Raw genomic sequence first — 25,868 nt, 5'->3', positions numbered from 1 at the left:
AGCTGAACACAATTTGATGACTCCATCCTTATCCTCCACAGGAACGACTACTAAAAATAGCAGCTTTATTACAAAGTCCTCATTCAGCAACACTAGAAATCTTAATCCTGCATATAATTTACCTACAAGGGGGTTCTGTGTGATTTTTAAGGAGTTCTGGCTAGTTGCTTGTAGTTGTAAGGGTGCAATGGATCGCAGTTGATCTGTGATCTGTACGGACCAGGCCCCACGGTTCGTCACGCATGTGATTAGCGGATTAATTGCGGATTAGTTTAACCATCATAGAGTGAAAGTTTATCATTTGCAAGTCTTTTCTTGACAATTTAGACATTTAAGCGATTTTAAACCATTCAAACACAAGAGGCAAAAGAGAACTCAATTGCGTGCTGTTATCTGAGCAAACAGCTGCACACACCCGATGCACACACACACAGAGGCCTTCAGATTGATTCAAATTGATTCCTCTTTCACATCTTCTTGCGCTTGAACGGACACATACACACAAAATTATGGTAAAATACCCGTCTCTGCATGTATTCTCGTAAACACTATCGTTATGTCTTAAGTGAACATAAACAGTTGAGAAAGAAATCGGATGTGTATCATTATATTGGATTCGTTCATTGGGGCTTAAAAGGACAGCAACCTATAAATACCTGCTGCTAAGTCATTAAAGGGTTATTCACCCAAAAATTGTTCTTCTTTCAGCCAAACACAATCTGAGTTATATAACAAAAAAAATACCCTGGCTCTTCCAAGCTTTGTAATGGGAGTGAATAGTACCTGAGATTTTGAAGCCCCAAAAAAAAAAGCACATTCATCCATCATGAAAGTAATCCATATGGCTCCAGGGGGTTAATAACTGAGCAGTGCGTTTTTGTAAGAAAAATATCCATATTTATAACTTTATAAAGAGTACAAGAGTAGAGTTTCGGCGGAAGAGTAACCCCTGACCTGACACATGACATATTGACGAACGCAGAAGCGCAGGATAGAGCAAAACAAAACAATGGCCACGAATTAGAAGTCTAAAACGAGAATATTTTAAGAGAAATGTTGGAGGAGCTTGAGTTTGTTGCCCAGTCCTATTTTTTTAATCACGAGAGGCGTCTTCCCTCACCTAAGCTCACACTACTCCTACATCAAACGTCATGTGTCGGGTCAGATGTCACTCTTCCGCCGGAACTCTACTCACGTAAGGCCGTTACCGGAAGCAAATTATTATCATTTATAAAGTTAAATATGGTTGTTTTTTTGTTACAAAAACACATCACTTAAGATGGTCTTTCTTAACCCCCTGGAGCCGAATGGATTACTTTTATGATGGATGGATGGATGCGCTTTTTGGGGCTTCAAAATCTTAGTTACTATTCACTCCCATTATAAAGCTTGGAAGAGCCAGGTTATATTTTAATATAACTCCGATTGTGTTTGGCTGAAAGAAGAAAGTCATATACACCTAGGATGGCTGAGTAAATTATGAGATCATTTTCATTTTTCGGGTGAGCTAACCATTTAAATGTTAATAAAACAACTAAAGACATTTTAACAAAGATTAATCTAGATTTAATTTATACAGTGAACACTATATTACATTTAATGATCACATTTCTGTACCTGAATACTACTGTTAGACCTTACTTAACTTTGTTATATTGCATTTATCTATGGTTGTAATTTTTTTTTTTTTTTTTTTTTTTTGCTGATCTGAAAAATTGTCTGATCCGTGATTTAAAAAAAACGCCCTATGATCCGAACCGTGAGTTTAGTGATCCGTTGCACCACTAGTTGCTAGGATCACTGTGGAGATCGCTAGGGTGTTCTGAATGGTTGTTAGGCAGGTAAAAAAAAAGTGTGTGTGTGTGTGGGCGGGGGGGGGTGTTCTGGTTGGTGGTCTTGGTGGTTACTCAGGAACTGTTGGGAAGTTGCTGTTGGGTGTTCTGTGTGGTTGCTTAGCTGTTTTGGTTTGTATAGAAGAAAGGGGGTTTCTAAGGATCCTTGTGCATCGCTAGTCATTTGCAAGGGGGTTAGAGATGGTTGCTAAAGCATTGCTAGGTAGTTGCTATGGTGTTCGGTGTGGTTTTTAAGTGGTTGCTAAGACATGAGTGATTGCTTTTTAACCCAGCCGTAATTCTCTATGATATTCCTCTCCTTAGATATTTGTGTGGTCCCTTTTCAATGCAAGTCTATGGGATTTTTTTTTTTTTTTTGTAAGTAATCTCTCCTCCTCAGTAAGCCACACAATTTGAGCAATCATTCATGTCCAAAGCTCTAATGATGCAGCATACAAAATTTTTGTGCAAAAGAATATTAATAAGCATGTGCTTGTCTTAACAGGCACCACTGGAAAAAAAAAAAACACACGGTTGTGCCCGTTTCATTTAGACGGCACAGATGTTTGAGAAACACTCCAGCGACTGTGGATGCTCTCTGCATTTCACCACCTCCCCCACCAGGCGTTTCATCAAACCCAGCGTTCTCTGTCAAGCGTCAAGGCAGGTTTGTTTGCATACATACACATTAATGCGAGGTAAGTCAGGAATAGACTTTTAGTAAATAAAGCCATTCTTCCCCAGTGTGAAAAACAAAAACAATGACAGCTGAAGAACGTCTCTCCGCCACAAGCGTTAATTCAATATTAATGTATTTGTATTGCTCCGCAGTGTGATTTATTTCAGCTTCTCTTAATAAATACACCACACTGTGTTCATCTGAGGCAGGAGGGCAAGCTAATTTAATTATCAAGGTACAATAAGTCTCTTTATTGTTTTTATGAGGGCTCCAAAGATAAATAAAAGCACTCCATAAAGGATTCAACACGGCTGTGGTATGTGGCAAGGGTTTATTCAGAAATACCTGGTTTAGGAGTAATTCTAGGAGCCATTTTAGGTCCTGGTGATCCAACTCAGACTGATTCTGCTTAAAGAAGGTGTTGAGGAATGAGACAATGTCCACCAAGAGCCTCTCATCTTGACGGCAAGCTGGACGTACCATAATAAATCTGTTAATAAAAAAAGAAGTGTTTATGTTGGCATTCAAAAGTTTGGTGTTGGTAAGATTTTAAAATGTTTTTGAAAGAAGTCGTTATGCGCATTTCTAATGCATAATTGCATATATGTGTGTTTTTATGAAAAATACAGTAATTTCAGGAATATTGTAGAAAAACTGCAATTTAAAACAACTGTTTTCTTTAATATATTTTAAAATTGTACGTTATTGCTGTGATGTCAAATCTCCGGTCTTCAGTGTCACATGATCCCTCACAAATCATTAATTATCTCATTATTTCTTCTTATTATCAATGTTTAAACAGTTGTGATGCTAAATATTTTTGTGAATCATTTTTTCAGAATTATTTGATGAACAGGAAGTTCAAAAGAACAGCATTTATATTAGAAATATAATCTTTTGTAACAGTATAAATGCATTTACTGTCACTTTTGATCAACTGAATTCATCCTTGCTCAATAAGTATTGACAAAAATCTTACTGACCAGACATCTTGAACGGTAGTGTATATTTTACGTAACTTTTTAACAGGTTAGAAACAGGTTAGGACAGGTAGAACAGTTCACTTAAAAATTTAAATTCTGTCATCATTTACTCACCCTCAAGTTGTTTCAAACCTGTATGAATTTATTTCTTCTTTATTTTGAAGAATGTCAGCAACCAAACAGTTGATGGACCCCATTGACTTCCATAGTAGGAAAAAAAATACTATGGAAGTCAATGGGGTCCATCAACTGTCTGGTCACCGACATTCTTCAAAATAAAGAAGAAATAAATTCATACAGGTTTGAAACAACTTGAGGGTGAGTAAATGATGACAGAACTTTCATTTTTAAGTGAACAATTCCTTTAATCGATTTAATCTGTCTTTGCTGAATACATTTCTTTAAAAAAAAAAATCTTACTGACCCAAAACTTTTGAACGGTACTATATTTAGTTTCAGAGTCATTTCTAAGCTCTGTTTTGCCAAAGATAAAATATCGTTCTGCTTTGTGTCTGAAGGTGTCAGCTCATTCATTGTTTAAGGCTGTGTAATGCTGGCGCACTCCATCAAACTCATGCCTGGCGATCACAAATCACATACCTGGAGGTATACAGAAAACAAATGTATAGATCACACACACAGTGTGTTTACCTCTCTACAGCGTTGTGCCAGCTTAGGGTTTGCAGGATGTTCTTGCTGCTCTGGGCAGTGGATTTGAGTGCAAGGCGGTCAGCGAAAAGGTACAGGTGCATTCTGGTCAAGGCAAAGGTGACTGTGCTGTGGGAGCTTGCATCACGGACCCCGTGAATGCAGTCCCCTAACCCGGACCTTATATTGCTTATTCTTAACACCACCACCTGAGATTCGGACAGCACCAGATCACCATGAAACCTTAGGGTGAGGAGGAAGCAGAAAACGAGGGGTTACGAAAAAAGTTAAGCCTTTCAGCACTCTAACCCAATGTGCATGTTGAAGTCACTGAGACCAAAACATGTTCTTACATGTGTCGTAAGCAATTTAAAAAAAAATTCTGGATGCAAACATGTTATGAGCCTTGGTGATGATTATTAATGAATAACTATTTTAAATATTTAGGTTATCAAAAGAAGACTTGGAACAGTGCACAAATCAACTTTTATGGTACCTTGTTGTTGTTTTTTGAAGTTTGACACAGATGGTCACTATGTATCGGAAGCATAAAGCTTGAAAAATAAAAACAAAAATTTTCTTCCACAGATAAATTACAGCATAGAGGTTTGGAGCGACCGTAAATAATGACATTTTTTATTTTTTCATTTATTCCTTTAGGGAAGCCAGACAAGTTTACTGCCAGCAGATCAGCAGATCTGTAATCATTTTATACTTGGTAACAAATCAACAGCTTCTGTGTATTAAAATGACGTTAAGTTCTACTGCAAAAGTTTCCAAACAGTTCAGCAATAAAAAACTATCTATCTTAACTCTTAAGATGATACAGATTTACTGCCTAAAACTCCTAGTGCTCAATACAATTTGAGTGCTTGAAAACAAATAAAAGGCTTTGAGAATGTCAAAAGTGCACCTATTATGCTATTTTAAAGATTCCTATTCTTGTTTTGGAGGTCTACAACAGGTTTACATGCATCCAAGTCCAAAAACACTTTCATTTTCTCATAATATACATTGAAGCATCTCTCGCAGTGTCTGAAACCATTCAATCAAGGATTCGGTCCTAACATGTCAACAGCACAAACCAAGCTTTTCCAGGCTTCAGCTACAACTACAGATTTTTTTAGGTCAAATTAGATGTTGTTCACGGGCAACCAATGAAGACCAAAGGCTGGCATTATGCAAATATATTACAAACCTACTTAGGTTCGTACAGGAAGTACAGGCTGGAATTACTGACGGCTCGTTTCAGGCCGTTCTAAATCGGTTCAGTACCTCCATGCACTTTGATATTTGAAACTTCGCAGACATTTTACATTTGTAAACAGCTATATTACACACCACATGAAACGTAATATCAGGAAAAAAGCATAATAGGGGCACTTTAAATTAAATTGTACCTTAAAACGCTCACCACAATGAACTTATACAAGCATGCGAGTAAATTCTACTTACTCCAGTACATCACTCCTAAAACCCTTCAGATGCTCTAGCAGTCCATCAATCCCAGAATGCCATGCTGTGTTCCAGGTGATCTGCAGTGCCTCCCAGGCAGGTTTCAGACTCAGCAGGTCTGAATATGGAGGGAGAACTGAACAGTAGGGACTCACTGCATGGTGTGAGGGCGCTTGAAACGGAAGATTATACCTGTAAGAAAATACGAGATTTAACATTTCATATACAGTTAATCTGTCAAATAATAGTTAAATCACCATTTAATTTTCCCACGACACCTATAAAAGTCAGGTTATGGGGGAATTAAATGGCCGTTTCTTTTAATGCACAGCTAGAATGTCGTAATGGATGTGATTTACCTCCGTATAATGGCAGCAGGCAGTGAGAAGGAAGACAGGCCTGTGTCTGAGCCAGCTTTGTCAGTCCTGATCATGGCACAAAGAGGGTGAAATGTAACGTGAGCCAAAGCATTCTGGTTTTTACCATATTTCAACTGTTTTTTATCTACATAATGAAAGTCATTGGAGACCAAAACAACACTGGACCCCATTGACTTTCATTTTTGGGTGAAATATCCTTTTAAGTTAAACAAAACCCTTACTCATAATTATAAGAGTGTGATCACTATTAAGCCGCCTTTCCACTATCTCCGACAAGCGTCAGACCAGAAGTCATTCGTTTTCAATGCAGAGTAGTACGGGAGGTTCATGGAGTTCTGACCATATGCGTGGCAATTTCAGAACTGATTTGAGCTTCGGATGTGATTACCGGTATTCTAAAAAATATGAATGTGAGGTGATTTCATAATTATTTATGTCGATTAGAAAACCCACTATGTTTTTCTTTTGGATGTATGAATATACCCACACAAAATAAATTACCTCCAAATACATTTATTATATTCATTCAAATCCTTCATTTTACCGTGGTGTGTAAGCGGAGGGTAATGGTTGCTTCACGTTTAATTTGAAAGTTCCATGCGACTGCCACTAGAGGTTGAAATGTGACAATTGTATGTGAATGTCGAAGATTTACATCACTTTTACATTTATTCATTTAGCAGACGCTTTTATCAAAACAAACAACTACATGTTGAAGAATACAACAAGTGATTCATCTTAAAGTGACAAACTGCTAGTAATACAAAGTTTCAGACAACGGAGATAGTGGAAAGCTGGCTTTACAGGTTTTTTTTTTAACTGACAGGGTTTGATGAAACCAGCTGCAGATATTTTACATATCGACCAATGGAGTGTGAGATCATACAACAAAGAAAACTTACCAAACGTCCATTCGTGCGATTTCATCAAACAGCAGATTGCACATCAATGCGGCAGCCTCGCTCACATCACCCTGACTCTCCTTTATCAACAGAGATGCTTAAAAAGAAAAGACAATTTAAATGGCCAGGGAAGCAATCATTTAAATGTACAAATGTGTCGTAGCATGAATTATACAGCATGTGTTCGCATTAAAAATGGTTAATTGAGGCATAGTGGCAAACAGATTTTAAGGGCCGCATCCTGGGACCGAGGTGGAATAAAACATGAAAACAAAACTATAACAAGGAAAACAACACAACTCATCCATTATAGATGTGAAAGTAAAACAAAAAGGGCTCGAGTCAGAAAAAACTAATTTTACATCGCCGTACTCTAGACGATCACAAACATTTGCAAACAGCTTATCGGGGAGCTCTTCACTGGACGTTTCTAAATGTCTGGACATGCATAAAAATTACATTTGCCATTTGTGCATTGTCTAGAACTGGAAGGATCGTGTCAATAGCTCTTAATTTCCAGCAGTAAGTAAACAAAATGCAACTGCAAGCAGCAATTAAGTGGCCAAACACACCAGTGGATCTTGTGACGCCATGATCTTTTGATATTTTCTTTTTGGTTGAAAGGCTAGAAGAAGATATGTTATTTCTTGTAACAAATGACCAGTATGTGGTGCTGAATTCAAACTTTGCACATACCATAGGGAACTGTGAGAAATGACAGACTGTTGCCATTAACTTGTTTGTTTGTGTTGAAACAGTTTTGAAAATCAAGAGGTTTGGTGAGGTTTGGTCTACAGATGGTCTGAGCTAATTTTGTGAAAGATTACAGACCTTGAAAATAAAGCTATCAAGCCTTCACAAATATATGGTGAGAAGAACGAGTATAACCTATTTTCCAAAACTATATTTTTTAAAAACCTTTCACCGCCATCGTCTGAAGATCACTGACAAATAAATCAGCATGATTTATCAGCAAATTTAAGGAAAACTATTTTGTTTCTAAGCTGTAAAATTGTAACAATCCAAAAAGTTTGGGGTTAGTATGTTTTTTTAAATACTTTATTCAGCATGGACACATTACATGAAAAATAATTAAAATAATAAGAAATGTTTCTTTAGCACTAAATCAGCATAGTAGAATGATTTCTGAAGGATCATGTGACAGACACTGAAGAGAGGACTGAAGTAATGGCTGCTGAAAATTCAGCTTCGCATCACAGGAATAAAATACTGTTCACTTATATATAAAATTGAAAAGTTATTTTAAATTGTAATAATTTTTCACAATATTAACAGTTCTTACTGTATTTTTGATCAAATGAATGCAGCCTTGGTGAGCATAAGAGACTTCTTTATTTTTTGCTTGAACAGTAGTGTACATGCTATTGCAATGAACTATGCGCTAGAGGGATTGAGAAAAGGACCCCAAGACTGGCACCATGAACACCAAGGGCCTTCCCAATCACTGTGCCAAAGGGGCTGACATAAACTAACATCTAAAAAAGGTGTCTACAAAACTGGTTTTTGGGACTAATTAACCAACTATCTATGTGCCGTACCTCTGAGCAGCGTGACGAGAAGAGACGTCTGCTGAGCCAGACTGTGACGCAGAGAGGGGTCCGCAAACACCAGCTTCCTTAGCATGCATATGCTGGGCTCCAACATGCAATCCATGCCCTGGATAATGAATACAAAGCCTGAATGCAAAACCTTCTAAAGTAAATAGATGCAATAGCCCATAAAAATGCAAGCCCTAAAAATACAATGCATTAAAATGGAAGCATGGTTAATGCAATGCATATTTTTTTCAAGTAGTGCAATTTAACAGGCTTTTTTGTTTCAAAAACATTTGGCATTATTTTACTTCCATAGTTTCGACCGCAGGAACCAGGGTCTAAATGAAGTTCCGGGTAAAAATGTCCCCCTCAGAAAGTCCCTGCTTGCGAGGTAGTACTTTTTCAAAGTTCAGGAACTTTCGGGGGTGGGACTTGGGCGCTGAACATGCTGACTGGATGAGTTAATGCCGCATTTTGATTGGTTGATTGGTTTCATTTCACTGACCATTTTTAAAAATGCGGCTGCATGCAGTCCTAAGTGTAATTTATCTAATCTTAGACAGTGGTGGAAAAGCAGAACGCAACAGGTCTGGGGGGAAAAAGTTCCTGGGACAAATCTCCGGGTAATTTCGGTGGAAACGCAGCTAAAACAAGCCTAAGATTTATTAAATTAACACATATTATACAGAGACACTTCATATGTAATGGTATTAAATTATTTGTTGATTGCATTTAATAGATAACATACTTTCAATAAAACATTTGTAATTGGTTTGTAAAAGGTGTTTTTATGCATGTTTGGGTTGAGTTTTTGTTGCATTTTCACTATTCTGACCAGCAAGCATCACCCACATGAGCTGTTTCAAAAGATTTAAAAAAAAAAAAAAATCACTTTGCAAAGCAAGTGGTTCAACTGATTCAAAGATTTGAAAGGTTTTGTTTCTCCCATCTCTAGTAGACCCTAGGAAAAACCACACATCTGCGATAAACTACTGCACTGCTAAGCTGTTTGGAGTGGTGTTATGCCACAGCTTTAGAGGAAACAGTCATAATTCATCACAATTGAGTCTAGAAGTGTTTACACAAACAATCACAACCGCAGTCATAACATTCACAGTAAAACTACAACAACACAAAAAGTTAGACAAGTAGTCAAAACAAACAGGCAAAGCAGTGACGTAATTGACAGTAACAGCACTAACTAGGTATGGCAAATGTAGGAGACATATCGGATTCTGCTCATGGCGTAATTGCCAGACATTTCTGTGCATAATTCTCGCTAATTAGCCATATTAGCAGGCTGGAATACTTGACAAAGCTGGCAGCTTTCAGCCTAGGGATGCAGAGATCATGCAATAGATGCGAATTAAGACTGACTCACTCTTGACTGAAACCATTAACTCAAGCATCATGCCCAGGCACCAGTTTCCTGAATTCATTCAGGATAAAAGGCTCACTGAACAAAAGAGAATGTGAGGTTTACCGCCACATTGTTGTTGACGCACTCCGTGATGAAAGATATGAGCTTGTCTGATAAGCCCAAGGCCTTCAGTACCACATGCATTGATGAATCTATAAAGAACATAATTACAAATAAATCAAGACCAGCTTTGTTTCTAGAACATGTTGAAATATGTGTTATTTGCTTTGTCAATTTATGTTTCAAAGATCAAAAGCATTATTCAAAACAATTAAAATTGGTTTGTGAGGTGTTTCAAGAGAAATGGACCTCACTTTTGGATAGACAACGTGTTAATTTGATGAAGTTCACTCATTAGGTTATAATGTCTAAATTAATCTAAAGGACAAAAAAATCTGGAGTGTAAAAACCGGTAAAACAAATCTATTGAACATCGATAAATTAAATATGGTGTCTTCTCAGCCTAAGGTTAATTAGGATGAATGGATACACGAGTGTTATTTTAGTATAACTGATATAGTACTATAATAATTTTTGTTAAGATTTTGAATTAGATTACATTTTTTTGTATTCTGTTAAAGTGTTAATAAAAAAACGATTAAAAATGACAAACAAAATTACAACAAAATTACGAAGTTAATGATAAAATAATTTAGTTAATGATAAAAACAATGGGATGCACAGATGAATTCCTCACCTTGCAGAACAATAGCCAACTGATCAGCCGCAGATTTCCGCAAAACTAGATCTACCGTGTCCGACGTAAGGATATTGTACAATTTATTTACAGACTCCACCTGTTTAAACAAAAAAAAAAAACATTTACTGAAGATTTTGTCAAGGCCACTAAAAACAGAGCAAAATATTTGTACATGGTGTCAAAGCCAATAATAACAGTGGATTCAAAGCAACACAAGAGTGTATTATTAATAGGCTGCTTGAGTGAGGGAGCAGCGTTTTACCTTCACGTATGACTTTTCTGAATTGCTCAACTTTATGTCCACACTTTTATTAAGAACATAGAGATTTGGTAAACATGACAATGTGGAGCTGTCCAGGGTTGGTCTGGAGTTGCTGGCTCCCTCAGAGCTGGTCAGGTGTGGTAGCAGATGTTGGACTGCTTTATTCCTCACGCTAAAAGTTGCAAACAGAGACACAGCATTTACAAACTTTGGAAAGAAGTTATTAAGCTCAATGTCAAAGCTGCTCTTTTTCTTTCAATGAAAGTGAATGCTGATCACGACTGTCCAGCAATGTTTTCTGTGAATAACATAACTTTCAGTCTGTTAGCCTTTGTGATATAGCCTTTTTAAATTGAAATAATGTTAACACTTTACAATAAGGTTTCATTAGTTAACATTAATTAACTGCATTAGTTCAAATTAACTAATAATGAACTGCACTTCTACAACATTTATTAATCTTTGTTAATGTTAACTACTTCAACATTTACTAATACATTATTGAAATCAAAAGTTGTTTTGTTAACATTAGTTGATGCACTGTGAATAAACATGAACAGTTTATTTGTATTAACTAACATTAACAAAGATTAAAAAATACAGTAACATATGCATTGTGTTCATGTTAGTTAATACATCAACTAACGTTTACAAATCTTATTGTAAAGTGTTACCAATATAATATAGTTTAAAAGAATAATAATATAGTGCAAAATTAATGTATTTTTTCTGACAGTTAATTGAATGTTTACTGCAATTAAATAGTTTAACCTTATATTAAATGCAATTAGCTGACCTTGAGTGCTTTTTTATGTAATTTCATAATTAATTCTTCTGTCTTTTGAAAAAAATGTAATAATTTCACTGCTGAATGTACCAACAAGCATTAATGGTAAAATAAAATTCCTTTAATGTCATTTTTTATTAAAACTTGTATTTCAGGTATTTAAATGTTTGTAATTAAACATTTGTAATGATGAGGTTGCAATTTAATACATATAAAATATATTAACTTTAAATGTATTATCAAATACTAGTTAAATGATCAAGTACTTTACAAGTGCTTTAGTATGTTAGTCAACAGGTTTTTAAAGCACGACAAAAGATTATTAAAACAATGATTACAAAGTGCACTTTTTTATAGTGTGATTAATTGTGTAAGGAAACCGTCGTAAAAGCGTAAGTTAAGTAGACTTTTGTTTCATTATATATTACATTATATTTATATTATTTCATGCAAGAACATTATTTAACATTTGTACACTACAAGTGCACATACATACAATACAATGTATGGCACTTCTTTTTCACTTGGGAAAGCTACTGTATAGTTTCAGAAGACTTGGAATATATCCATGTGGAACTACTTTTACAATGCTTATTAACCTTGACTTTCACAGTTCCAATTTCATTACGTTGTAAAAGAGCAGCGATAACATACTACAAACAATCTCCTGTTGTGTTTCACAGAAGAAAATGATATGGGTGAGTAAATGATGACAGAATTTTCATCTTTTGGTAATTATTGCCATAGAGAAGAAAATGGAAGAAATCCAAATCGATGTGCACTTTAAACTCACGTGTGATGCTTGGTGAACAGAAGCCGGAGGGCCATCCGTAGTCTGGTAGGCGGTGAACAAACCTCATCTTCCTTCTCAGCAGATGCTTCACTTAACAGCAAGATACAGTTTCCCAGGGCGTCATCAGTACTGGCGTAACTCTAATATACATAAACGCACAAAGCTTTAACACAGCATAAAATAGACTTCCAAAACCTAAATACAACTTGAAACAACAATAAATAAACACACAATTCCGACAGACTATTTCACCACTGCTTTATTGACAGCACAAACCAATTACTGAGGCTTCAGCTAAAATGAATCAAATGTGATGACCTTGACAAGATTTATGAATATTCAATGCCACTCCAACCCCACCCTTCAAAAACTGAAACGCAGCTTCTGTAGTTGAAAAGTACAAGATAACCATGTTTAAAATAGAATGCGGCGTAACATGGATATTACCATTCAGCCTCGGGCATCTTGCAAACACGTTAATATTACATTGGAAATTATTTTTTCAGCCAAGTTTGACGGTTATATTGCTGCTATGCGCTTGTGTGTGTGTGTGAAGAGAGATGTGGAGAAAGGAAAGAGTGTTTCCACCTGTAATATAGGAATGACCGGGTAAAGTGCCTCATTAAATCTGCTCCAACTTGCGGCTGTCATCATCAATCGTCCCTTCAGCAGATAGAGTAGTATATCCTTGGCAGCAGCGCTCACCTTTGGATCACACATAAAGTTAGTTGATGGCGCTATGATATTGCACTTACAACAAGCTACCTCATCCAAATCCACCAAACGTCACCTGCAGCAGTGTGACGGGGGCATTTCCAATGTCAATCATTAGTTTAGCATGACCTCAGTAACCCATTAAACATACAGAGTGGATACATTATTTATTAACAAACTGTGTATTGGTATATCAAAATATTTCTTCTTTGTGCATTACTTGGGGTCTCGCTGGAAACAGGAAGATGAATTATTCACCTCTCTTGCTTGGTCTTGAAGGCCAAACACACTGATCTCATACAGGACACGGGAGTGAAGCAAGAAATGCACTCCGCTGCAGATGGATGAGGCCGGTCTGGCCACATTCTGAACTCCCAAGCACTCCTGTGGGGTGAGAGCAGCAAGTTAGGGTGGGGATATTACCGTCTACAGGGTTCAAGGGTCACCAACACCCTATGTGGAGTGTAATAGAATTGCTAGGAAGTGTAATTGCAGGGGGTAAAAGTGCATTTTACCCCCTGGAAAAGGAAGAACTCTTAACTAAAATATTTCTGGCTGGAAGTACCAGGTCATCAGGTGGTCAAGCTTGCCAACTAGTCCAAAAGATGCTTTAGAATAAACAACATTTTTGTATAATTTTAAATATATGCACTATTGTTCAGAGGTTTGGGGTTGGTTAGGTTTTTTAATGTTTTTGAAAGATGTCTCTAAAGGTTATCAAGTAGGGCTGGGACAATAAATCGATTCATCGCGATTCCAATATTTTCCGAATGCATAGCTATTCTATCTCAAATCGATTCTGAGCTTAGTTTGTAACAGCAGATGGCCGTTCTAGGCTAGTTTTTAACCGCACGCTCAAATGCTCACGAAGAAGAGCGCTCGTGCGTTCTGCTGAGTCTGAGAATGTAGTTGCACTGAATGCTTTAATGACGCGAGATTAATGTAAACAGCCCACTGCAAACACCCTTAATACGCTTCAACCTTTTCGAACTTTATGATTGATTATTTCGTAGAAGGTTCAAGTGGTGTGTCTAAGGCATTGGAAGCCAGCAGAGTACGGCTGTTTCTAAAGCATGCAGTGACATCAGCTGTTAAAAACTAAGCTCAGAATCGATTCGAGAGAGAATCGCGATGCATTCGGAAAATCTCAGAATCAATCCAGAATAATTTCTCAATTCACGATCACGATTTATTGTCCCAGCCCTATTATCAAGGCTGCATTTATTTATTCAAAGATGCAGTAAAAACATTTACACAAACATTTGTGCTGCTTAATATTATTGTAGAAATTGTGTTCATCTTTCTTTTTTTTCAGGGTTCTTTGATGAATAGAAAGGACAGCATTTATTTGAAATATAAATATTTTGTAACATTATAAATGCATTTCTCTTTTGATTATGAATTTCTTTCAAATTATTTTTTAGTGAACCAAACCTACAGAACTTTTTGGTTCTGAAAATGTTAAATACTTACATCATTTTTTATTATAATATAATGTAATATAATATAATATAACAATGATATAATATATAAAAACTCTTTAACTCTATATTTTAATTGCATGAATCTTAAACACACAAAACAGTTTAAACTTAATTTCAAGTTGGACACATCTGATTGTGATTTGTTCCTGAATCTATAGTGGGCCATTCTTTTTTGAGAGTCAACATTGAACTGCGGTTCAGGAAACACTGGATTAATGGGTCAACTTTTGCCCTAGCAGGTACTAGTCCAGCAAATCAACCACCTAAAGAATGTTAGATAAGTTTGACCCTATAAAACCATATGCTTCCATCAAACAAATCAGATGGTTAAGCTGGAATTTTCAGTTCCAAACCTAGGTGAACTTTTTCCTTTTTCGTTTCTGTCACTCATCTACAGGAAGTGGTTAAAAATAAGCTCCCTAATTTTCACTGCACATCTTGTACCTTCAAAACACTCAGAGTGCAGGAGTAGGTTTCCACCTTCACTTGGGACAGAGGGTGAGACAAAAGCTTCAGAAATATCTTCTGACTCTCCGACTGCAGGAGCGGGCTTGCTTGTGCAAATTTCCACCTACGAAGAGACACGATTTTACAGATTTTTATACGATGACACTTCTTCCACAGTGCCAGACAAAACAGCAGATGTCAATGGTGTTTTTACGGTTGCTATAATTGTGACAAACTTACAGGTAGGAGCAAATTTGGACGCATTCCTTCACCATCGGTAGGTGCTGATGGTACGGAAAAGCATCTATTCCTTGGTCAGCAAGCTCCAAAAGCTCATGCCAATTCTTATCGCCCTGTAAAGCAAAATTTCCACTTGAAGCACTTCTACTTCCAATTCGACATAAGGCTGAGTAAATAATAATCTTTTAGTGGGCTAGTCCTTTAAAGTTGGCATGAAATGGAAGTTGTGATACACTTTTCTTCCTTAATGTGATGTATATATGAGTGAAATGGCTTCTCGAACAAGCAAAAAAAATGTAGGGTGGAGCTTGATTTTGTCCATTGGGAATTGAGTGAATTGTTGGATTGTTGTGGGTTACTATTTCTGTGATGTCATGTGAGTGACAGGTTGTCCCGCTCTCTCGGCAGTGAACATGTCATCAGAGAAGAGAAGACATGTGGTTTCAAGAGACAGGAGGTTGCTTTGGTTAAATTATTTAATTACTTTGATTTCATGCCCATTTCCTCTATTTTCATAATTAGATATTACCTTTCACTAATAATTTAATAACACTAATAAATTACATTTTTAGTAAATCTCAACTTGAGTCAATATTTCAATATATTTTAGTTTGTGTTTTCTTTTTAAATTATTTAGACATTAAGTGTTGAATTTTAATATTGACTATTATAACATAATAAAATAATTATCGGCTTATTGGTATAGAACAGTATTTTAATACCAGTGGATTCATTGAATAAGGCATGCACTGAAAGAAATTGTTCTAGCTACGAGTTTGTCATTCTTGAAAGATCCAATCATTACCTTGGCCTTTAGCAAATCACAAAATTGCTCAAAACAAAAAAGTTGCGGTAGCTTTTCTTTCCTTTTGTGAAGTATTTCCAAGTGAAACAGCTTCTTAAACAAGAACAAATGTAGAGGGCAAGTTATTTTGATTAAAAATTGCAAGGGCAAAATTTAATAAAATGTTTCTTATAAAAAAATAAGAGTTGTTCGTTTTGGATTTCATGGTGACTCATTTAGTAAGACAATAGTGCAGAGTTTAAATATTGACTACATGTCTTAATAATGAATCCAAATATATTCTTCAAGCAGATATCCTACATGTTAGTAGCTCTTGAAAATTCCCAATCATTACCTCAGCCTGTGCATCCTTTAAAAAGGCGCATGTAGCCTCCATGCAGTGAGAAACACGGTATACTCTACGATACAGACTGTATCTTTCAAAGCAAGCCTGCTCTAGGTACGCCACAGCTGACTCATGGATGAGGGGGTACGCCACACAGAAGGATGCGTCAAGACACAAGAGGAAAATGGCAGCCACTGTACTTTCCGGAAGGTTATCTTCAGCCTGTTTGTAAAGACAACACACATAAGGTAATAAACACACATATGTGCAGTAAACAAGCACACACCCTAATGAATTTGTCTATAATTACAGTGCTGTCCTTAGGTCTACAGCTTAACTGAACAATTGACCCTTTCACAGCGACTTCTGGTGTGTTTCACAATCTCATTTGTTTTAATAATGACCATGAAGGACACGGCCATATGTCCACGGTGGCACGGCTTATTAATGTCTAAGAATGGCACAGCCATATGCTCTCACCTTCTCCACAGGTAACAAGGTTTGCAGGAGACGTATTGTGAAAATGGCAGTGCCCGTGAAGACCAGTCGGTGGTGGATCACAGATGATTCTGGCTCTTCAGAGGAAGTCATGCCATGGTGGTGGCACATAATGTCTCCCAACGTCTCTATGCATGCCTGTAATTTCTCCCTCTTTTATGAGACAAAAAAAAAAAACTAAATTACAAAGAGACTTATTGATCTCATGTCTTTTTCCTGCCAGCAGGGGGCAGCAAGAGTCCTGTGCATTTCAAAGAAAGTTTTCAGATGACAGCAGTTTTTCAAGATAAAATGCCATGAGCGTGTATTAAAGATCAATGAGGGAGAGAGGCATGCCGTGAAATATGCATAATCATATGCGGCGGGGAACGTTCTCATAGGTGTGCGCACACACACTAAGCACAATGAGTTTGTTTAAAAAGATTTCTACAGGCAATAAACATCATTGGACGAGGCAAATTTGGATATCAGTGTAATGCGACCTACATAATCCTTTGTATGCAATGCACTGATGTAATTTTATGTAAAATACACATACACTGAATGAGATAAACTTTGCATAATGAGAATAGTAAAACTTTACAATAAGAACACAATATATGTTAACATTAGTTTTTGCATTATGACCTAACATGTATTTGAAAAGTGTTAATTCATGTAATGTAATATAATATAAAAATAAATTGCTGACAAAGATTGTAAGTTCATTAAACCTAAATGTTGACATATAGATGGTTATTGGGAAACGCTAAAAATAAGGCTAAAAAAACATTAACATTAGTTAATGCATTAAGTACAATGAATAAAAAATAAAATTACTAAAATAATCTATTCATCTAGGTTATTTTATACATATTGTATTTTTCCTTTTTAATGTTCATTCATAATACATTAATGTTAATCTATACAGCTTGAAATGTTAAAATGTATTAATACATTAACATTAAGACTAATAAATACACTAAAATGATTGTTCATTGTTATTCCATGTTAGCTATTGCATTACCTAATTTTGTTGAATAAAGCATTATTGAAGCGATTTACATCATATTGTATTTTTTTAACCAATACAAATTTTTTAGATTGAAAAAACAGATGTATTCAGGGACTTCTAAGTGGTGAACCTGGCCTAAAAAACAACAGTTGTGCCATGACTGATTTGCGCTGATAGCTTAACGTTCTACAATGAGCATCTGTCCCTCAGAGTAAGTGAAGTGGGTGAGACGGAGCGGACGACAGGTGTGTGTTTGTATGCACTAATGCAGACATCAGCCTCATGGCTGTTGATCTGCACCATGGAGGAGTGCTGTTGAAAACACTTGCCAGCTCTGTCGCAGTCGGGTTGTGCTCGTCCCACACCTCGGGGGCTACGCTGTCTCCCAGCAGGCCCTGCGCCTCTGCCAGCAGCTCTAGTACCCGTTGGAAAACCTTCAGGCTCTCTGAGAAAACAGGGATGAGAGAAAAAAGAAGAGAGGAATATGATGGGCGATGGAAGCGCACGTGTGAGGGAAACAGCAGCAGCTGGAAGCAGGAAAGAGGGTTTAAGAGGACTCTCACCTGTCCTGATGAGAGGGAGCGCGTGCTCCACGGCCGCCACGGCGAATCTAGCCAGGCTCCACTGCTGCAGCTGCAGCTCCAGCGAGTCCTCCGCTTCCATCTCCGGGGGGAGCTGCGGGAGCGGAGACTGGTGGGAAGGCCTGGGGGGAGCCCCTATCTGACTGCTGCTACCGCTGTAACACACATATCAAAAAGAATCCTTAATTGCGAACGACGTGAATGGTTGGGAGCAATATTTAAAATAAAAAAAAATGAAGAAAAAAAAATGAAAAAGCTTAAGGCAGTGACGAATACTTTCGCTATGTTTAGTTCTCATCTTTTCCAACATAAACCTAAATTTAGTCATTAAAAAGCCATATTGCACACTTGTGTATTATATATATATTAAATCCACTTAGATATATACTGTTCAAGTGTTTTTGTTTTTTTAACTATCTAATGCTCAGCAAGGCTGCATTTATTTGATCTAAAATGCAGTAAAAACAGTGTTTTAAAAAGTAATTTATTCCTGTGATGCAAAGCTAAATTTTCGGCAGCTATTACTTCAGTGTTCAGTGTCACATGATTCTTCAGAAATCATTCTAATATGCTGATTTCCTGCTCAAGAAACATTTCTTATTATTATCAATGATGAAAACAGTGCTGCTTAATATTGTTGTGGAAAAAACCTGAAAGAAATAGCTGAAAATGTAATCATTTATTGATTACATTTTTTGTGGCAATGTAAACGTTTTTACAGTCACTTTTGATCAATTTAATGCATCCTTGCAGAAAAAAGTATTAATTATAAAAAACATCTTACAGACCCCAAACAGTTGAACATTAAAGGTGCACTATGCAGGATTAAAAAAAAAAAAAAAAAAAGTATAGACTCATACAAAAGTAGTGCCTGTCATTTACTTATGGTCCATTAGAAGTGTGCAGTGATATTTGTGTCTTAAATTCCTGTGCTCTGAACATTTCTGGGCCGCAGCCTTTGGCCAGTGGGTGCAAGGCTATCCCGTCTGGTCCGAGCCAACAGAAGGTCTACTGTGGCAAAAGTCCAAAAATGTTTAATGATAGTCATGGGAGGAATGTGTCACAACACACAGTGCATTACACTGTGTATGTGGCTGCATAGCCGTAGAAGACCAATAAAGAGTGCCTATATGATGACCACTGTCCACCATCAAAAGCACCTACATTGTGCACCCAACCGTTGGAACTGAACCTTGGAGCAGTGGAAGAAGGTCGCCAGGTCAGATGAGTCCCGTTTTCTTTTACATCACGTGGGCAGCTGTGTACTTCTGCGCTGTTTACCTGTGAAAGTGATGGCATCAGGACGCACTATGGGATGGCAATTCGGTGGAGGGAGTGTGAAGCACTTGTAAATGTTCTGTTGGGAAACCCTGGGTATGCCATTCATGTGGACGTCTATTTGACTCCATGTTGCTTTAAGCGCATCATTCTGCACACGGGATGCGCATAAGCGCTTTGCCGCTCTATATTGCCAAGTTTGACTGTTGTGTTTACAAACAGTACCTGGAAATCCTGCATAGTGCACCTTGCATGTCTTGTACAAAAAAAAAAACAGATTTAGTTTAGCATGACTATTTCCACCCCCCTCTCTAAATCTCTTGAATTAAATGGGCTGTTTTTGATTTCTCTATGTAAAATAAAATAAATATATATAAAAATAAATTGTATGTTCAAAGAGCAATTTATCCAATTCAATATTTTATAGCTTTTACTAACTAGAAATTTCCCTGACTTTTCAAGGCCTGAAAACACAATTTCCAGGTGTTCCATGACCATGGGAGGGAGCTTTGTGTTATGAACATTATGTCTAACAGATCATCCAGAAAATCCTATTATCAATTTTATTTTAAAGGTAGAGAATAAAGCTTAGTAAGCACCTAGAAGAGGCAGCATCTCCGTCCTGGCCATCCCCGCGTGCCCGCTGAACGGGTCGGCCCACCACAGAGGGTCTGGGGGAACTTTCCTCTGGAGAAGAAACCCCAGACCGTTGGGTACCCCTCACCTCATGAGGGTAGGAGATAGAGGAGTTCTGAGAAACAGGGTCTAAAGGGGTTAAATAAAAAGACAGATAATGATTCAGCATTTAGAAAAGTATCTAAGTTTAAAATCACATTTAGAAGAACTGCTGAACCACTTCTGTTCAAAAGTTTGGGATCAGTAAGATTTTTTTAAAGAAACGTATAAAAACTTTTCTTCAGCAAGAATACATTAAATTAACTAAAATGTCAGTAAAGACATTTATAACGTTACAAAAGGTTTCATTATAAAATAAATTATGTTAGTATTTTAACTTTCCATTCATGAAAAAATCTCAGCTGTTTTCAATAATAATAAGATATGTTTCTTGAGCACCAAATCAGCATATTATAATGATTCCTGGAGGATCATGTGACACTGAAGACTGGAGTAATGATGCTGAAAATTCAGCTTTGCCATTAGGAATAAATTACATTTCAAACTATATTAAAATAGAAACGAGTTATTTTAAATTGTAAAATATATCACAGTATTACTGTTTTTACTGTATAAGGAGCATGAGAGACTTCTTTCAAAAACATACTAAAAAATCTTACTGATCCCACCCAAAATTGTATGTGGTATTGTATAACTGATTTTAATCATGTAAAAAATTGCATCAGATCAGCTCATAAGAGTGAACCTCTACATTAGGACAAGTTAACATATACATAAAAGATGGTGTTGGGTACCTACCTTGCTTGGCTGAGTAAAAGCTTGGATCTCTGTAGAAACGTAGGCGACTCCTCAAGTTCCTACAAAGCTGTTCCAGACAGGCCAATGCCTGCAACGTCAGGTAACTGACATCACCATCAACATTCAGGCCGAGAAGTGACAGCAGACTCTAGAGGGGAAAACAGCAATATATGAAAACAGAAGTTGATGTTGTCTTGTAAACCTAGCAGAACATGTGTAGAACTGTTATAACATTACAACTGATCCAAAATGGTGCCAGTGTTTTAAGAGCAGTGATTCGACATTCAATTAGGCACTAAATAAAAGGCCACCACCTGATACTGACTTTTATGTTGTGTAATTTGTACCAATTTAAAATTCACTACCCCTCCAGTGGTACCGAAGCAATGCCGATGAATCAGGGTGATTCGATAAACCTAATTGAACTGACCACGGAGTCAGAATCAGTGGCACTTTCAATTTTTAAACAATTAGACAAAAGATCAAGAGCATTAAGAACCAAAGAGAATGCTTGCAAAACAATTCAAAGCTTTACTCTAGCACATAAGAATTATGAATAATTTTCATTGAGGACATTGAGACATATCTCAGAAAAATTCTCTCAAACGCAGCCGTGCCAAAACATTTTTGACAGAAATACAGCAATGCTTGTCGCTTGGTTTTAAATGCTAGTACTAAAATGGCTAGTGTCAGCTTGCCAGCTAATCATCACGGTACGGTCCTAGACATAAGACATGATTTTCTACTGTCATTCCAATACTTTCAGGACTTGAACCTATTGTACGACCAATCAGATTCCGTGGCATTCAATTATAGAACGGAATGGGGATTACGGAGCCCACAATATCACTTTCATCACTGTCACTCAACTTATGAAGCTCCCATCAGGGGTTAAAACAACTGACAGATTGAAGACAGAAATTAAATTTAAATCTTACTTGAACTGTACTTGGCCTTTGCAGGAATATTTCAGCGGGGAAGTCTTGCATGATGACGTCCCGAAGCAACTCACATGTGGTTCGTACCAAGTTGTGGTTGCCGCTTCTAAGGGAACTAAAGATTGAGCAAGCAACAGGTCATTTTGGCAATACGACATACATTAGATGGTAACAGTGGTAAAATTACACAAAGCAGAGTGTACCATTACCTTTCATTTGATGACAAGATATGTCGATCTGTTGTGTTCAAAGACAGCCATGGAAAAACAGAGAACTTCAAGCATCTAACAGAAGTAATGACTGCGGGGTAAAGAAATAAAAGATATAAAGATCTTAAATAAGTGTAAAGACTTCAAACAAGGCCAAATTTCAACAAAAAGGATATTCCAGGCCCCGTTTGAAAGAGTTTTGGGCTAAGTGATGGAACTGTTACTTGGCCAATTAGACTGTCAGGTATGGTGCAGGTTTGGTAAAAACCTGTACGACTTGCTTTCTTCACAAAAGAAAATATTTTGAGGAACATTTAGGTCCAAACAACATTGGACCCCATTTACCCTCATTGTATGGACGAATAGAGCTTTTTGCTAATTCAATGAACATTTTTAAAAACGTCTTCTTTTGTGTTGCACAGACGAAAGAAAGTCATACATATTTGGAACGACATGAGGGTAAGTAAACGGTGACAGAATTTTAATTTTTGGTTGAAATAATGTGTTTGCCGATCATGCACATGCATTTTTATGCCTGGTTATTGAATAAAAATAAAATCTTAAAATACTCAAATATGTCAGCAGGGTTGTATGGCTAGATAACAGATTAGGATTGACAGAATAGCCAAAATGATTTGACATTTTTAAAAGCATCAGTTAGAATGCCTGAAAATTATAAATGAATTCCTGTTTTTTTAAACTAGAATGCTTAATTAAAAATATACTACCATTCAAACTTCAAAAGGTTGAGGGTCAATAAGATTTTATTTAAGAAATTAGTAGTTTTCTTCTTCAGCAATGATGCGTTAACTTGATTAAAATTGACAGTAACGCCTTTTAAATTGCTACCATAAAAAAGTATTTCAAATCAATGCTGTTCTTGTGAGCATTCTACTCATCCAAGAATCCTGGAAAAAAAAATCCACAAAATTTTAAGCAGCACAAATGTTTTAACATTTTTTGAGCAGCAATTCAGCATAAAAATGATTTTTGAAGGATCATGTTAAACTGAAGACTGGAGTAATGGCCGCTAAACATTAAACCTTTCCAACAAAAACTACATTTTAAAACATATTCAAATAGAAAACTATTTTTAAATTGTAAAAAAAAAAATCAAAAAAAAAAAAATCACAATATTAACTTTTGACAGTATTTTAAATGCAGCCTTGGTGAGCATTAGAGACTTTCAAAAGCATTAAAAAATCTTACCAACCCCAAACTTTTAAACAGTTAGGGTTAGTAGTGTATATATATATAATTTATTTCCTAATTTTACAAGACAGACATAAAGAAAAATTGCTCAAAATTATTCTACAAATCTGTACTACTGGTCCAACCTTGCCAGAAAAAAAAAAAAAAAGACTTGTTGCCAAGTCCTGACAATTCATACCGGTGTTGATATTAGATTATTTAACATACATTCTACAGTGAAGATTTAATGAGTTTAAGTTCTCCCTGAAAGTTAGTTAAACAAAAAGTAATTTGATGTTGATGTCACCTACATGATACTCTGGGGGTGGGAGCATCTGTCTGCTTGGGTTTACTGCACTGGAAATATCCCCTAGCCGACGAGTCCTCTTCTGAGAACACAAAAAGCATCTGTAGTTGAAAAGCAAATCAGAAACCAGCACTTTCAAGCTCTTCTCTGCTTTGAATCAGACAGTCTACTCATGTTCATTCCCGAAGCTGCTGCAGACAGCTATTCAAAAGGACCATGTGGCAACCTTGACATTGGTTGTAAAGACATCGATATCTACAGTAATCTGCAGAACAGACGGATATAAAATCAATGTAATGTTTTTATACCTGTCTGCAGTGCGGGAACAGAGTGTGGCTCGTAGGAGGTGGTGGGTGGACAACCAGGCAAGGCCTCTGGGAGGTGGAAGAGCTGATCGAAGATGCCGTCTACGGTTGTTCGGAGGCGAAGATCCACATTAGGCGAGAGCTGTGTTAGGAATTCGACAGCCCCTACCTCTCGTAGCATTTGGGCTGCGGTCGGGTGCTTTGACATGACAGGGAAACCAAAATTAGATATTACTCAAAACATGCCAGAGTAGAATAATCTGCCTGGTTCTTTGTGTGGATACTGACATCCCATGTACTTTATTTCCTCCCGAGCTGATTGGTAATGAATAGTGTCACTGCACTAGACCCATTAAAACATCACTTCCTTTCATGTCACTAAACGCAGCCTGACAATATAAAGACACTCGAGTCATTTTACATACATTCTGAACATTATCTACCTTGGACAGCATGCTGATCAAGTCCAGAACTTCTTCCTGCATTGGAACTTCTGGAAAATTAAACCATTCCAGAAGGAAAACAAACAGCATCTTTTCCTGGACCAGATCAGGAACAGCGATGAGATCATGATCCAGTTTACTTCTGATATTTTTAAGAGCCCGAACTCTGATTTCCACTAAGGAGTGTCCTTATGGAGAAAAAACAATGATGTATCAATAATGCTGTATAATAATACAATGCAACAAACTATGCAGAGCATCAACGTAGAAATATCTCAGTTGTGATATGCATTTTCATCATGCCACAAACACAGATTACAGATCAACTATCCAAGTTACAAAAAAAGTGCATTTGGATGTTATTGTCATAAACTAAACAACAATAAGAAGTTCGACAGATTATTCGCGAGCTCATAACAAAGCTATCAAAATGCACGCTCAACATCACAGTAACGTTAGCCTTTATATGACTTCAACAAGCTAAAACATGACGTTTTTGCGTGATACGACAACAATATTACCACGATGGATAATGATGCACACATGTTTATCTCAAATAACTGATCAAAACATATAGCTTCACTTGTTTAGCTTATCAAGCTACTTCAAAATCAGCTGTTTGTTGTTTAACTTCCGAAAGTCGTCTGTCTGTTGAACTAAGCGTCTTACCGATTTTCTTTATGAGTGATGATAACTCCATAGTTTATCTCACAGGTGGAAAACAAAAAAGACAACATTTACTGTGACCAACGGCGCTTTTCAGTTAACTTAAACGTCACATCCTCGTCATCATCGCTGGCAGCAGCGCGGGTCTGTTTTCAACTAGCGCGCCACTGTCAGGCACTTCCGGTTTATGTCAGTGAGATGTTGTGACCATAGACAGTATAAGAAAGGTTGTGACAAACTGAGTATGCTCAAACTTCACAACTGCTTGAAACAAAGATATGTTTTGCAAAATAAATAAGCACATCAATAATTGTCTTCTGTATATAATTTATCTGAATGTCCCCTTGTGAACAGTATTGTAGCTTCTGTAAAATTTGCCATAGTCTACCATGCTCTACTGTTTAACTTTTTCTGTTGTTGCAAGTTATAGATTACTAAATAATCTTCATGCAGTCTCTCATGTTGATCTAGCCACTACGAGGAGCATATTTTAGAGGACTAGGATGTGTGTTTAATTGATTTCTTAGGTGGCATTTGTACTGTGACTCTTTTCACCAGCTAGAAATGTCACTGTTTTGCAACACTGATACCTTTATCAACTACACTGTTTAC

General features: G+C 36.8%; 1 protein-coding gene across 1 annotated transcript in view; it reads right to left on the bottom strand.

The window, feature by feature from the left end:
- The window catches only part of rttn (rotatin), a 57,980-nt gene extending 32,577 nt beyond the window's left edge, over positions 1-25,403 (bottom strand). Inside the window, exons 1-26 of the mRNA XM_056254096.1 lie at positions 25,260-25,403; positions 24,591-24,778; positions 24,151-24,346; positions 23,847-23,924; positions 22,345-22,435; positions 22,136-22,250; positions 21,198-21,345; positions 20,363-20,528; positions 18,468-18,640; positions 18,234-18,349; positions 16,893-17,063; positions 16,422-16,634; positions 15,283-15,395; positions 15,040-15,166; positions 13,370-13,495; positions 12,986-13,102; positions 12,398-12,537; positions 10,818-10,989; positions 10,553-10,652; positions 9,919-10,007; positions 8,439-8,556; positions 6,880-6,976; positions 5,957-6,022; positions 5,598-5,789; positions 4,146-4,385; positions 2,857-3,001 (exon numbers count right to left, since the gene is read on the bottom strand). Coding sequence (XP_056110071.1) covers positions 2,857-3,001; positions 4,146-4,385; positions 5,598-5,789; positions 5,957-6,022; positions 6,880-6,976; positions 8,439-8,556; positions 9,919-10,007; positions 10,553-10,652; positions 10,818-10,989; positions 12,398-12,537; positions 12,986-13,102; positions 13,370-13,495; positions 15,040-15,166; positions 15,283-15,395; positions 16,422-16,634; positions 16,893-17,063; positions 18,234-18,349; positions 18,468-18,640; positions 20,363-20,528; positions 21,198-21,345; positions 22,136-22,250; positions 22,345-22,435; positions 23,847-23,924; positions 24,151-24,346; positions 24,591-24,778; positions 25,260-25,290 — 3,528 coding nt within the window. The 5' untranslated portion in view covers positions 25,291-25,403. The remainder of the gene's footprint in view (positions 1-2,856; positions 3,002-4,145; positions 4,386-5,597; positions 5,790-5,956; positions 6,023-6,879; positions 6,977-8,438; positions 8,557-9,918; positions 10,008-10,552; positions 10,653-10,817; positions 10,990-12,397; positions 12,538-12,985; positions 13,103-13,369; positions 13,496-15,039; positions 15,167-15,282; positions 15,396-16,421; positions 16,635-16,892; positions 17,064-18,233; positions 18,350-18,467; positions 18,641-20,362; positions 20,529-21,197; positions 21,346-22,135; positions 22,251-22,344; positions 22,436-23,846; positions 23,925-24,150; positions 24,347-24,590; positions 24,779-25,259) is intronic.
- Between the last annotated feature and the right edge of the window lie 465 nt (positions 25,404-25,868).

This window comes from Rhinichthys klamathensis, unplaced genomic scaffold, assembly GCF_029890125.1.
Source record: "Rhinichthys klamathensis goyatoka isolate OS25496 unplaced genomic scaffold, OSU_Roscu_1.1 h1tg000110l_1, whole genome shotgun sequence".
NCBI classification, from domain to species: domain Eukaryota; kingdom Metazoa; phylum Chordata; class Actinopteri; order Cypriniformes; family Leuciscidae; genus Rhinichthys; species Rhinichthys klamathensis.
The sequence above is the reverse complement of the archived record's forward strand: the minus strand, read 5'-3'. Positions and strand labels throughout refer to the sequence as shown.